The sequence below is a fragment of the Mytilus trossulus genome, chromosome 4 (assembly GCF_036588685.1).
Source record: "Mytilus trossulus isolate FHL-02 chromosome 4, PNRI_Mtr1.1.1.hap1, whole genome shotgun sequence".
NCBI lineage: Eukaryota > Metazoa > Mollusca > Bivalvia > Mytilida > Mytilidae > Mytilus > Mytilus trossulus.
Genome location: NC_086376.1, coordinates 80,945,632 through 80,960,708, shown reverse-complemented (window position 1 = coordinate 80,960,708; position 15,077 = coordinate 80,945,632). Strand labels below are relative to the sequence as shown.

Sequence of the window (15,077 nt, the reverse complement as noted above, 5' to 3'; positions counted from 1 at the left end):
TTCAGCACTTCCCCCTTTTTTCCTTTAGGTAACTGTTGCAATCTCGGTAATCTTATATAATTTTAAAAGTGAACAACTTGAGTAAATTAAAAAATCCACTTTCCTAGTGAGGTATCAAATTAACTAAAAACAGTAATTTAATATTTAAAAAACAATCATAATTATTTCACATAAAGGATACGTGCAATTGGAAGGCCCTAAACAGTCTAAATCATCTACTGCTAAAGAATGGCATCTTTGCCCTGCTGGAGCAACATTACAGGTTTTGCAACAAGCAAAGTTCATTTCACTGAAAAAGAAACCAAATTGATTATCATCAAGAAGACAACAGATTACAAGGAGAATAACATAATAATAGTTCTTAAATCTTGGGACATTCTAGTCTAGTCATTAATTGTAAAACAATCCTGGCATTAAGTGTTCACCTTATTTCAATATTCAACGTGATACTTTATGCATTTCGGCATTGGAAGGCAACGATAGATGGGCGACAAACCGCACAGTTGACCTTCTCTTCCAAAATTTCAGGCATGTTTGTTCATTATTTGTGTTGGTGTACTGCTGAAACTTAGTTGCACAAACATAGCTCTTAAGTCCTTATATTGTTGTTTCACTATTTGCAGACCTTATGGTCTGCAAAAAGCCAAAATCTAACTGAAACTGACTTCAAATATGGATTTGCCATTTTGACATAATTCCAAAAAAAATTGTGTTTAATGAGATCTTGATGTTTTCTTTTCACAGACACTTACTTTAGGTCATAAAAAAGACACAAGGAGTAACAAGTTAAACTGCCAGCTACTGCTCACTGATGATAACCCCATCGCAAATGGATAATTTTGACAGTGTAAAATATGCAAGTGTTCGGTAAACAAGAAGTTGTTGAGCGATGAATCTGAAAACAAACGGTGACTTATACTTATACATTTAGAAATCCTTATAATGTAGTTCCTGAGAAAGATGCAAAGAAAAATATTCAAGGGACGAATGGACAGAACAGACGGACGGACAGAGAGAGGTAATAGGATGCACTGTTGTTTAACAGGACTTTGAACAAACAAATTAATGTCAGTTCAGGGAAAATCATTTCATGTCAGTTGGTTAACTTAAGTTTCAAAGTCTAAGAAATGAAAATGAGATTGAAAAAAAATGTATGGCTGGCTCAATTCTCCAGCTAGCTACCATTCCACAAATAAAACTTAATCTGCAGTAACGCAATTATTTCGAGATTAACAAACCTGCACTCAGCTCCTGATCTGAGTTCACATTGTGCATTACAACAAAAGTCCCCTTCATATCCTGCATCACACTCCTCCCCTATATCAATACGACCATTTCCACACAGTCCTCTCCCTCCGGTAGATTTCGCTTTATAAAATGAAAGAAAATTAATTCAATTGACTTTGGAATTTCTGTTATTATAAATATTTTGACTTTTGCATCATACCAACCATTCAAGGTCTTTATAGACAATCAAGATCTTTAAAAAAAATATATTGAATCAAAATTTGTGTCTTTTGATTGGCTGACATTGTTTTGTCCTTCAGCTCATTGACATAATTTTGTCATGTGGCCGTGACGGCATCAACATTTTTTCATGATTTGAACATATAAGTATTAATCTTTCAGATATTTTAATACACTTACAGTAAATGCTGAACCTGAAAATACAGTTGCGTTAACTTTTGGTGTTGTTAATATAGTAATATTCATTTTATTTAGATAGATGAAAAAATATATACAACACTTTACTCATCATTACAAAATGTATACTATAAATTCAGAAATAATTGCAATGTTATTATTATTGTGAAAAAAGAAACAGGGTTATAATCACAAGAATTCAAACTCGCATTTTGAAATTTTTCAATAAAGGTAAACTAGATTCTTTCTCAATATTGCAAAAATTAAAATCAAATTTAAGTCTAAAATGAGAAAATCGCACCAATAAATGCAAGCAATAATTTCTGAATTTACATTACAATCCTTTTCAAATATTACTACATGTATTACCATCAAAGCAGCTGAATCCTTTTTTTGACACCACTTTAAAGATGAACCTTTTACTACATGGAGAAAATATCTACAAAATAAAAACAAATGTTGGGCTAGTGTAAAGATATTTTCATGTGGACTCAACCAAATTCATTTCAATTGTTCACCAAAGCTTAAATCAAACATGTGGCAGCTTTTGGTTGAACTGAGGGCCAATCTACCCAATCTGACCATGACCTTACCACATGTATGTAAAAGTACTAGTAAATCAATCCACCTACTGTAAAATACATTGAGTTAATAGAAGTAGTGCATCCTTCTGTAAATGACTGACTCTTTATTTCATCAAATCTTATAAATTGTTATTTTTTGTGGGTACCAATTTTATATGAATTTGGTTAAATATACTTACCATGAAATTACATTTATATATATAGAATATGTTTGCTTTCACAACATGTTCTCATCGCAATTACCTAGGTGATTAAAAATTACATCCATGAGATGTACTCACCTACGTCATAGTTCACCTGTGTAACATACACTAGCTTTAGTTTTAATTTTTGCGTTCAAGAGAACGCATGTTTCTCGTCGGCAAGGATTTTTAACAGTTTACTGTTGAAAATCCTTATGTTTTATAAAGACATTATTTGTTTTTGGAATATCGGTATACGATTAATTTAATGTGAATCAGAATACAGCGCTTCTGCCAAGTTTCTGATATGCACATTTTCGTCATTTTTACAGCTTACGAGTCTGGAAATACGACGACTTAGAAAATGACTTTTGTTTAGCCGCCATTTTCAAACATTAAATCGGGTCCGAGGAAAAGCAGAATTTAGCTGTCAAAATCGGACATGTTACGTGAGTGCTACGTTTTTAAAAAGATATATATTTAAACGGATGTTTATTTCTTTTTTCACGCTCAGGTGACCGGATTTTCACTGCATTAGAGCAATGCTACGAAACGGGTCGAGTGTAAAGTTTGGATAAAGTCGATTGTTTACAATTTGCAGTCTGTACACGAGACTGTGTAAACACATCGCTATATTAAAATCAGAATAGGAATTTTGACCAGATCTGATTGTTTTTCATGTGGAAAACGTCCGTATGGGAGCGTATACCACTATTGTCACTAGAACCTCAATTGGTTCAGTCGATTGTTTACAATTTGCAGTCTGTTACGTGTACGCCTGGTACACGAGACTGTGTAAACACATAACTATATTAAAATCAGAATAGGTATTTTGACCAGATCTGATTATTTTAATGTGGAAAACGTCCGTATGGGAGCGTATACCACTATTGTGACTAGAACCTCAATTGGTTCAATAAATTTCAATCAGAAAAGGGAATCTGCCCATTTCTGATTGTTTTATTGGGAAAACGTTCCATACAGGGAGCGTAGACCAACAGTGATACTGTTTTAACAGTTGATAAATACATAACAATCAGAATAGGGATTTTGCCCACAACTGATGATGTTTATTTGGTTAACCTTCCATTCAGGGAACATGAACCATATTTATTGAAAATAAAACGTGCTCAATGGATCACTGCTCAATGGATCACTATAGAATTTAAAAAATAGAATAGGGATTTTGTCCAAGTCTATTTGATTAATGTTGACATGTTTCATACAAGAAACATAGGAACTAGAACAACATGCATGATTTAGAATCTGTAAGTTTCATTCATTCTAATAAAATACAGATTTGATATCTTACATAAAATTAAATCATAACTATTTATTGATTGCACATTGATATTTATGGAGCATAGAATTGCACGTGGATGATTGTTGCAAATAAAATAAATTAGAATCAGACTAGTGAATTTAAGTCCAGGTCTATCTGACTTTTCTAGACATCCTTCCAACCAGGGAACATTATGTCTACTTTTATTATATTTTAAAACAACACAAGCATAGCTAATATTTGGTTGCACATTGTTTTTTGTGATGAACCAACAGTTTAGTCAATTAACATATTTGCTCATATTGATAATATATTGAACAAGTGTCTGGAAATAGTCAAGACAGATATTAAAGACACTAAAATAATACATTGTTATCTAGTACAATACACATGTGATTGCAGTTCAAACTCTAAGCATACCAATACATACTTCTTTTAAATATGTCCAGTTTAAATCAGGACAGTAATTCTTAGAAGCCTGAAATATTTTTCCAGAACAGCAAATTGCTGTAAATATTAATAATTTTTTTTTACTGATAAATAATTCTACAATGCTCTAACAGACATGGAGACAGTAAGAATGGAGCACTGTTCTAAATACAGTTGATCGCTTGTGACAACTCTTTTTACTAATATTAAATTTCATGGTCAGTTTAATTATGGCAAGAAGAACATGAATATTATAAGTATAAACTGCTATAACCAATTGTTTATTTTTGTCGGCAGTAAGTAAACAAAGGCTTTTATATGTTTTTATGTAAACATTAGAATGTCTATTGAATAAAGAGTTTAGGGGATGCCATGATGCATTTCACAAAGACTCATTCAAGGTAATGGCTTGTATATTGATTACATAATTCAGAGTGTACATTGCCAATGCATATAATATAATATGTACTAATTCTGTTTTGTTTTGAGTACACAAAAAAAGAGGTGATAACGTAAGACTTTTAAGAGACTATCTTACCCTCACTATATGGGAATCACTGTCAAATTATACATATATCTTCCAATCATGAAAGCAAAAGGAGTTTGGATGCTCTTTTAAAGATAGAAAATTATGCCTTAATTTACATCTTAAGTTTTCTAAGCAATGCCAACAGATGGGCAAATTTCTGCTATAAGGATTCATTCATTGGGTCTGTTTTATTCTTAATGTGAGATTGGTAGAACCCAACAGTTTATGCAATGGCTACACATTGTTTTTCCTAGTGTTAAATATTGATTCAGAATTCTGAAGTATAGAGGACTCAAATATGCTGATTTATAGAAACAAGATTATCATTAATTTAGATCTTGTACAAAAATTAGTAAAATATTGGTAAATAAATAAATAAGATTTAAAGCATTGTGGATGCAGGATTTATTTAAAATGCTAGACATCATCAGGTCTAGGAAATTGAAGTAGTTCTCAAGATTTGAAACTATCTATTATACAGCTCTTTATATAAACCTTTAGTCAGTCTTTACGAGATGCAGTAAAAAAGAAGAGGTTTTTTTTGGAGTAACACATGATGTACCAATATAAACATATAATATATATACTTTTCAATTGGTTCTCAAATTTTAGCACCAGTGTAGAAGCAGTTAATCTAACAGCAAAATATAGGAAAAGCAATTTATTCAAAAGACTGATTAATAGTTAGCAAATAGCTTTCAATAGTCTAAGAATAGTACATGGAAGTAAAATATAGTATGATAATTCCATGATTATATCAAATCAAATGCAAGACATTTTCTTAATATTATACCTAAATATTAAAATGTCACTGTTTATTTTTATTTTTGCTCATTATAAGCATAAAGTTACAAAAAATCTAGTCTGGTCAAAGTCAAGTTGTGTATTATCTACATGCAGGAAGGTTTTCCGATTGCATGTGATTTTAATCTCGGAATTGATGGTAATTATTCACTTTTCAATTTCCATATTACCAGCCAGAATGATATACATTGTAGATATATAGCATAGAGTTAGTATCTCATACAAGAATATGCTACACAAAATTGAAATGTGTTTATTTTAAACAATTACTTTGAATTTTGATTCAATATTGTTTTGAAAGATGTGATTATTTAAATCACATTAATTTTGTTTTTGCCAAATTTGGGGACAAATGCAAATTTCTTCTCAGTGACTAAGTTAACCAAATGATATACCAAAAGCTGTTTGGTTGATATATATTGAATCATATCAGAATGTATAGGATTCAGATGAGGTGAACCAAGACAGAAATAAAATGAGCATTTTTGATAGTGAAACCATTTCTGAAATAACTAAGAACACTTAAGAATACTGCAAGTTAGTACAAGTGTTTTCCATATTGCCAAACAAGTGTTTTTCTTTAAATACAACTATAGAACAATATTTGACAAGTTGCATTTTAGTATTTCTGATAGCGAAATAATTTCTGAAATTAATATAAACAATTGTCAAGAGCAACATACAAGAGTTGTTCATTATGTCAAATTTTTGTTTCCTTAAATTTGGAACTATACATGGCAAGATATTCTAGAAAGTTAACCGTTGTGAAATGTTAATTAGAAATATCAAAACATTTTATTTTAGACAGATTTTTCATAGCTGGAGAAAATCATCTGTTAGCATTCTTTTTGGATTTATAAGGACAACAATCATGGCTTTAATTCAGCTCAACATCCAAATATTCTGTGGAAGTAGTATATCAATGGAAACATTTATACTGAAACTTTTCCACTGATTTGTCCATTTCTGTATTTTTACACTTGAGTAGTCCAATACAAAACTAAAATATTGTTCATGGTTGAAATGGTAGACATTGTATTCAAAGGTTCTATCACTCATAGAAATTTTATCAGATTTTTAAAATTTAGTCAGTTTAGAGAATTGTCATTATACAATATGACAATAGTACAAGACTTCTCTTGATGAAAATATTTTATTCTAAATCTATAAAATATTAAAAGTAGTATATCTAGCAGAGAAGCAAATTTTCAGGGACTATAACTTAAAAAAAAAAAGTTTAAAGATTTATCCAGATTTAGCATAATCATGAAACAACTTTGGTTTGAGTCTTTAATAAACTTTGATTGTATTAAGGACACCTATTTACAAAGTATATTTTACTTGATTATAATTCTTTAATTAAGTAGAAAAGAATTTATTTCGAAAGATGTGATATTGATCAGGTTATCAAAAGACGACAGCAATCATATATTATATGTTATTATATTAATATAGAGAAAACAATGGAAAGGTAATAATGTTTCCAAATAAACTTAAGTTTCAAAGTGGAATTAATGAAATTAAGGTTGGATTAGTTCTTGTCGATTTGTACAAGCAACAAGAACAACCTATTCAGAAATAAATGCTTATTTACTGTTGCATCAATATTTCAACACATTTAGCTCATAATGAAGGAGCTTTAATATAATTATTTCTATACTGACCTGCAGATTATTTATCTATCAGATATAGAAAGATGGGGTATATATATACATGTGAGTGCCATTGAGACAACTCTACATCAAGTCTATTAATTTTGCATACTTGTATTTATACAATCTGCAAAGTTTGCCATTGATATACATATAGTTATGCAGCATAGCTTCATTGTATAATAAATTCAGTAATTTCGGTTTTTACTAATATCCGTATTTTACAAAATTTAATGGAGTTACTTTAAAAAATTTCACATAATTTTTTATATGTTGAAATTGTATGTGTGTGAGAGAATTTATCCTCCACCAAATGAAATACTGCTTGTTAATCAGTAAATATTCTATATATATAAATGTAATTTCATGGTAAGTATATTTAACCAAATTCATATAAAATGGTAATTTTTGAAATCTCAAGAAGAGATTTTATATGAATTTATAGGGTTAAATATACTTACCACAATCCACCACCACCCCTGGAATAAATTCAGTTTTTTGTTCACTTAATTGAAATTATTCAATTAAACGACAAATTAAAACTAAAGCTAGTGTATGTTACACAGGTGAACTATGACGTAGGTGAGTACATCTCATGGATGTAATTTTTAATCACCTAGGTAATTGCGATGAGAACATGTTGTGAAAGCAAACATATTCTATATATATAAATGTAATTTCATGGTAAGTATATTTAACCCTATAAATTCATATAAAATCTCTTCTTGAGATTTCAAAAATTACCATTTTCGTGGATTAAAGACAAATTGAATTCGCCTGGATCCTTAAAATTGTGGTCTGCAAAATTACTCACAGAAAGTAAAACCTTGGTTAAAGAGGGATTTTTGAAATTTTGAAGTTTTTAACCCTTACCTGATTATTGGCATCATATCCTGTAGTAGCCATATAGTACATGATATATTTTCCATTACTGCTGACATCTGGTGCACATTCACTAGAATCAGGATCATGTTCACTGCCCCAGTTGTGTCCTGTAAAACATGTCAATAATGAAAATGTGCTCAATATATATGAATTATGGAGGCGTGAGTCAAAAGTGATGAGGCAGCAACAAATTAATGAGATAACTGATCTTCAAGGTCACTATAAGGCAAGTATTTAATTCATTGTCTCTACTACATTCTTTTTACTTTACTTTTTACTGTCAGGTAAAAAAAAATTGGATTTCAAAAGTTTTTAACACTGATGTGATTCTGCAAACTTTTGAAAATTATCAGTTAAATTATTGGTGTTGGTGCTAATTGCCCAGTGGCAAATGTTACATGCATTCTCAAAATAGATGAACTTAATGTTATGCAATAATACTATTTACATACCTAGCTCTGTGTTTCCATCATTACAGCAACAATCAGGTCAATGATATGAAAAACAAACATTTTTACCACATAAATTAAAAGATATTTATATATTGTATAAATCATCAAAATCTATTTTTATTTCAGCTTGTGCATCATAGTCTAAAGGTGAATTACATGTTACATAGTTTATTAAATTTCAGTTACATACTTATAATAATTTAAAAGGTTCACATTATAAGAATCCCATGTACTAAGTTTAAAATTAATGTCACTACAACTTCATGTTAAACTATCCAACAAAAAATATGATATGGGACAATGTTGAATACTGTTAAGGCAGGGCATGAAAAGACTAATGTCTTATGTAAAATAATATGGCTTCCTGGCCTCACGGTCATAAAACTTTCGAGCATGATTTTTGTACTCAGACTCGAAAATTAACCAATCAAATTGCTGGATTTCATGTTTCGAGCATGATTTTTGTGCTGCGAGCACTGAGCAAAGTTTTATGCCTTCAAGGCCAGATCTTTTGGTTTTGAGGTTACCTAAAAAAGACCATTTCAAGATATTTGACAATTTCTCTACTAACCGTGTGATACAGTTATCAAAGCCTGAGCAGCCAAAGCTCTAGACCCTCCAGGATTCTGGAAACTACTAACACCAGTGTTCACTGCAATTTTCTGTCCAGTTCCAATATACGCAGCTGTTAATATAAGTACATATTCATGAAATCATGAAATAGCATTTTTTTTAAATTTAATTATAATTGGGAAACAAAGACTCTTTTTAAAAAAAATATATTTTCATATAAAATAAAATAAAAAATTCACAGTACAACTAATTTACAACAATTTGTTTTCTACAGCAACACCTTGCTATCTAAAATAACAATTCTGCAATTTGATTCAATAAAGTCATTAGAGAAATATCAAGCATAGAAAAATCTAAAGAATACCTATAATAATAGGACAATAGATAAAATTAACCTATGCTTTATGACATGAAATACTTTCATTACCCCCTAATACTGTATAATATAATTGAAACACATATGAAATGATGTATTGGGTATCACTATTAAGATACCATCTGAAGCCTTATATGGAACTATTGGTACAGTGTTTTGAATATTATCTCACTTTTACCAATTCATGTTAGTGAAGATGCATATATTGCAGTAAACCTGGGATTGCATAGTTGCATTTTTCTAACTAAAATACCATTGCATGCAAGATTTAAACATGAATCCTCAACATTAAGAACATAAAATAATTTTCCAAGGTCTAAAGCATGGGTATGCTTCTTGCAAATTAAGTACCAATAGTCGTTCATTCAGTCATTCATTCAAAGTTAATATGAAATTGAAAACCTGAAGCTTAACCCTTATTCTTAAGCAAGTCAACAGATCACAATAATGATTCATTTCTACAATATATTACTCAGAACCAAATGCATACAGTTTCAATATCTGTGAACCTTGAAAATTAACATACTGGATCTATATTTTAAATGCAACTTAACAAAGCTTCTAATGTTTTTATTAAGTTTGACATACATGGACGGCTTTCGATTTTCTGGGTATGAGCATACTGATGAAGGGAAATAAAAAATAAAACATTGCAATCAATATGGATCAACCATATTACCCACATTTATTCCAGATTTTAAAAGATGGAGAGCTCTATTGGATAACTCCTTTCAGATATTCTATTATGATGTATATGGCATTTCTGTTTTTTCTGTTTTTTTCTGATTTGATTCAGATTGCTTAAACATGCTTAAAATAGCATTTTATTTCCCTTCTAGCTGTTCCAATGGAAAGAGATATAGAAACAATGATATATCGAAACAGAAAGAATTAAAGCCAGATAAAACTTTCCCGCATAATTTATCTGCCAAGCATATAAAATGAAGCTGAAAAAATATCATCTTATAATGCATTACAACTAATAATACTAAACATTGACAAATAATTTCCTTCTAAAAATTCATGCAAAAATAAAACAGAAAATCAGCATCCATATCAATTCAATATTAAAAAACAAAAACTGTTATATACATATATATATGATAAACATGACTAATACATGCTTTATATTTTCTTAAATTTTGCTCGAAACAGACCATAAAATAAGCCAATACAAATATCGTCAAAAAATATATATATCTATGAACTTACATCTTGCCACTGAAAAATACACAGCAGCAAATATTACATGCATATTCAAAACAATAAATGTCTACCATGTAGTTAAAAAGAAAACTTTTAAAGAAACTGAAGAGGCCAGTGACCAAAACATCCTAAAAGTAGTTTAATTACTACAATAATAAAACAGAAAAGTCAAACAATAAATCTTCTAATAGGATCAAACTCAGAATGTATACTGCTAGTAGTGATCAAAATATATTTTGAAGACTGATTAAGTGTTATTTACAAAAAAATATCAGGATCTTGAATATAAAATTACAAGTGTAACTAGATATTAATTGGAAAATCTCTTGTCTTTGAAAACATTTCTTCTAGATATCTAACGGATTGTCTTGTCAAAATCAATATTTCATTTTCCCCTTATTAAAAAAAAAACTCACTGTAGCATGAAGAAACAGAAGAATATAATTCTTCAGTGTTTTTTTTTATTTAGAATAACCAGTGCTGAACTTGGTGAAATTTTTTTATTTATGAACACTGTGTATCCACAATGTAAAGAGGTCTAACATATAATGTAAATTAAGAGGAAAATTGTCCAAGATATTTGCTCTTGTATTGAATATTTCAAATTGTAAGCATTTTAAGGTACATTTATAATTTAATTTTCCATTATCAAAACTCGTTGAAACACAAACATTAAAACAAATGTAAGGGTAAATAAACATAAAACAACACTACATTAAGTTGAACAACAAAATATTCAATAGATAGGTCAATAAATTCAATTCATTTCAGGAAGGGTGTTAATAAAAACATTTTCTTTTACTCCTTGATATATATCTAAAACTTGTTCATGTGTGATGACTCATTTTGAAATTAAGACATTTTCTAATATATATATGGTTTTCATTTTAGGAATACATTGATTTTTTTTTTGCAATTTAGCAATAACTGAATGAACAGCTAATTTGCGTACAATAATGTGCTCTGGAAATTTATATTGTTGCTAACATCTAAAAACTCTTTAGTTTTTGCATCTTTATTATATTTATATATATCAGCAAGAGTTGTTAACTTAATTTTTTCTTAATATACATAAAGTAGCAGCATGTCTGAATACCAATATTGACAGCTTTTTTTGTTACAAAATCATAATTGTATTTGTAACTCTTAGGCTGTTTGAGATATTGACCCAGATTAATTTCTCCTTAACAGAAATGGTTTTAAATTATAGTTAGTTTTGACACAAAAAAGAAGTTATTTTCTAATATAAGTTCCAAATGGAATAAGTTTTCTGTAATATTATTTCCATTTGAATAATTAATACAGTATTTGTTGCTAATGGAATATATCGCAAAGAATATTTGTTCCAACAGTAACAGATATTATGACATTGTTTAAAACAAATTTTATAGTGAAACTTTTGTTAGGTGGAACAAATAACTTTATTCTGACCACTCTTACCAAAAGAACATATTCCACCAGGATCTGTATTCCTCCAGGAACCAATGTATGCCAAACCTAATTTTCCTCTAAATTGTTGGTATGTAAATAGATGTCCAAGACAGAATTTGGTCATTTTTTTATGATCCACTCCAAACCACTGAAAACATATAAAACAGACAATACAAATTAGAAATTCATGTTTAATAATATGAACACGTAATAGTTTAATACCATTTTCCTACAATTTCATTTATTATGTTCATTTTTATTGAAAATTAATTATAAAATAAACCAATAGATTTCTTTAAACTATCTGTCTGACTTTAAAACGCATATATGTGGCAATAAACAAACTTGACTGCTTTATCAAAATGGATTTTTTTCATTTAGCTTTCATGAATATTAAATTATATTTTTCTTTTAAAAAACCCCAGCTCACTTGTTACTATTTTCCTGGTTTTTAAAGCTGTATTTATTCTCCTTACACATATAATAAGACAGTGCCCATATCATTTTGGTATGTAGAACATGTTCTCTTTTGCTTACACCCTATAATCACCACATGATATATAACAGGATCAAAACTTTGTTCACCAGATGCATGTTTGTCTACAAAAGACTCATAAGGGAAACTCACTTCATAAAAGTTAAAAAGACCAAATTAAGTGTGAAGTTGAAGAGTATTGAGGACCCAGAAATTTGAAATTTTTTGCCAAATATAACTCAGTTTGTCTATTCCTAGGATAGAAAATTCTTAATATTTGAACAATTCAAAGTTTTGTTAACAGATATATGAAGTAATGAACACTTTAATGATAACTCATGTCAACACAGAAGTGATGATTTTTAGGCTGGTGATACCCACAATAACTTCTACCCGCAGTAGCATTGGCCCAATAATTGTAACTAAACTACAAAGAATAAAGCTTTGTACGCTAGAAGTTTCAGCTACAAAAGGTTCATCAGTGGCCCACAAATAAAAAAAAGGCAAAAATAATGTGTGAAGTTATAAATAAGTGAAATAAAAAATACCTACATCTAACACAGCATCCATATCATTGGGTCTAAGTGGCATGTTGTAGTGGTCTCCTACAGATGGATCTTCTAAAGTGTCGTGGACCTTCATCTATAATACAATAATTATGTAACTTAATCTGCTTTTGTGGTTTATTTTATACTGTTAATCGAGGTATTAACACAAGTCAGCATCCTTTCTTTTCTGACAACTATTTTACAGTGAAATTTCAATTTTACAATAGATGTTTTGTTGTTTAATTGATATAAGAAAGTGTCCAACAGTGAACAATCATATAAAATGACTCATGCAGCATACATACTTAACACTGCCCTATTCTGTAGGTACCTGTCTCAAGTCATATTTGTTTTTTTTTTAATTGTTTTCTACATTAAATCAGGCCATTAGTTTATATATTTTTATTGTTTTCTATTTGTTACTTCAGCAGGGGGGTTATAAATTTCTTTGCGGTTTGGGTTGTGCTCATTGTTGTAGGACATACAGTGACCTTTAGTTTCGTTGTTCTCTATTGGAGAGCTGTCTCATTGGTAATCTAAAGGACACTGTTGTACATTTAGGTTAAACAACAATACATAAAAAAAGGTTTCTGAATTAATGAGCCTAAAGGAAAAATGTCATTCACTTAAATACATTTTCTAATGTAATCACTACTTTTAAATTGGTATTTATGTATTTCTTTCAATTTTGTTATTACATTTATTAAAGTCAGCGAAACTCTTTCTTCTACAGTAGGATAATTTTAAATACCTCTTTCATTTGAAATCCTAAATTAGTAACTCCTTCACCCCAGACTGTTTTCTGGTAGATATTATTCACTCTTCCTATCATTCCAATCTATAATAAATAAAATATAACAACATTATACAGAAAAAAAATGAAAATAATTATAGAATATTTACAAAAATGTTTTGTTTTTTTTAAACTAGGTTAACCAAGCCGTTTGCTTATGCATGAATAAACGATGATGTGTTTGTGCCAGAAACTTTTCAGTGATGGTCTTTAATTACATTGATTGTTTAAGGAAATCAAGTAATATAAGCATTTCTTTGATAGTGTATAAAAACAATGATTCCATGCCTTACTTGTCACATGCTTATGTGTTCATTCAAATATTTATAGGAATCAAAGATATCTCAAAGATTATTTTACAGAAATCTAAACCTATTTCATTGTCATTCTTGAGTACTGTAAACCAACTTATTTTCACAAGCGATTTATTTTAGCGACTTTCACGAGTAGAAAAATAAAGCGAATATAAATCGTCGTGAATATGTAAAACTTAGATCTTTCCTTATTAAACTATATCTAGAAATTAGAAATATCGTGAAATTAAATATTCGCGAAATAGACTTGAAAGGGTAAAACGCGGAATAAAGTATTAGCTAAAATAATTTGGTTTACAGTATTCAGCAGGTTCTACAAGGTAACAGAAGGACTTAAGCCTTTTGGCTGAACTCATTTCTAAGGACAAAAATTTTTTTGCAATATTTGCTTGACAATGTAGATTTTGAGATTAAGATCAATACATACAAGATATTCTCCTGTGACTCTCTTATCACTGCGTCCAATCTCTTTGAAGAAGTAATAATCAGCTACTGCAAGCAGTCCACACATTGTGTGTGATCCAACATGTGGATAAGTTTGTCTTTTCTTTCTAACATGGCCTGAAAAAAACAAAAACATTAGTGTGAGATTTACTACAACTTCTAAAATGTAATCAGGTTTTAATTGATTAATTGATGGGTTTTTTAAGACACCTCTGACAGCATAAAAGGCTATATTGCAGCAACACTGGGGATTGCTCCATTGCATTCATATATTAGTGAAATTTGTGATCTAACAAATGCTCATTGTACACCACATTATTACAACACACTCAAACTAAACTATTCAACTTTTGTAATACTGCTAAATAATAACAAACTCAAAAAATAATAAAATGACAAAATGACTTAGGTGTTTCAATCCAAATGATTTTCAAATTTATGGTGTGTTAAATCATATTGATAATGATTATTTTT

General features: G+C 29.5%; 1 protein-coding gene across 1 annotated transcript in view; it reads right to left on the bottom strand.

Moving 5' to 3' along the window:
- The window catches only part of LOC134716103 (ADAM 17-like protease), a 34,187-nt gene that overhangs the window by 10,532 nt on the left and 8,578 nt on the right, over window positions 1-15,077 (bottom strand). The window contains exons 7-16 of the mRNA XM_063578876.1: window positions 14,587-14,720; window positions 13,804-13,890; window positions 13,057-13,146; window positions 12,039-12,177; window positions 9,015-9,128; window positions 8,444-8,449; window positions 7,980-8,098; window positions 2,014-2,083; window positions 1,239-1,368; window positions 182-289 (exon numbers count right to left, since the gene is read on the bottom strand). Of these exons, the coding sequence (XP_063434946.1) occupies window positions 182-289; window positions 1,239-1,368; window positions 2,014-2,083; window positions 7,980-8,098; window positions 8,444-8,449; window positions 9,015-9,128; window positions 12,039-12,177; window positions 13,057-13,146; window positions 13,804-13,890; window positions 14,587-14,720 (997 nt within the window). The remainder of the gene's footprint in view (window positions 1-181; window positions 290-1,238; window positions 1,369-2,013; window positions 2,084-7,979; window positions 8,099-8,443; window positions 8,450-9,014; window positions 9,129-12,038; window positions 12,178-13,056; window positions 13,147-13,803; window positions 13,891-14,586; window positions 14,721-15,077) is intronic.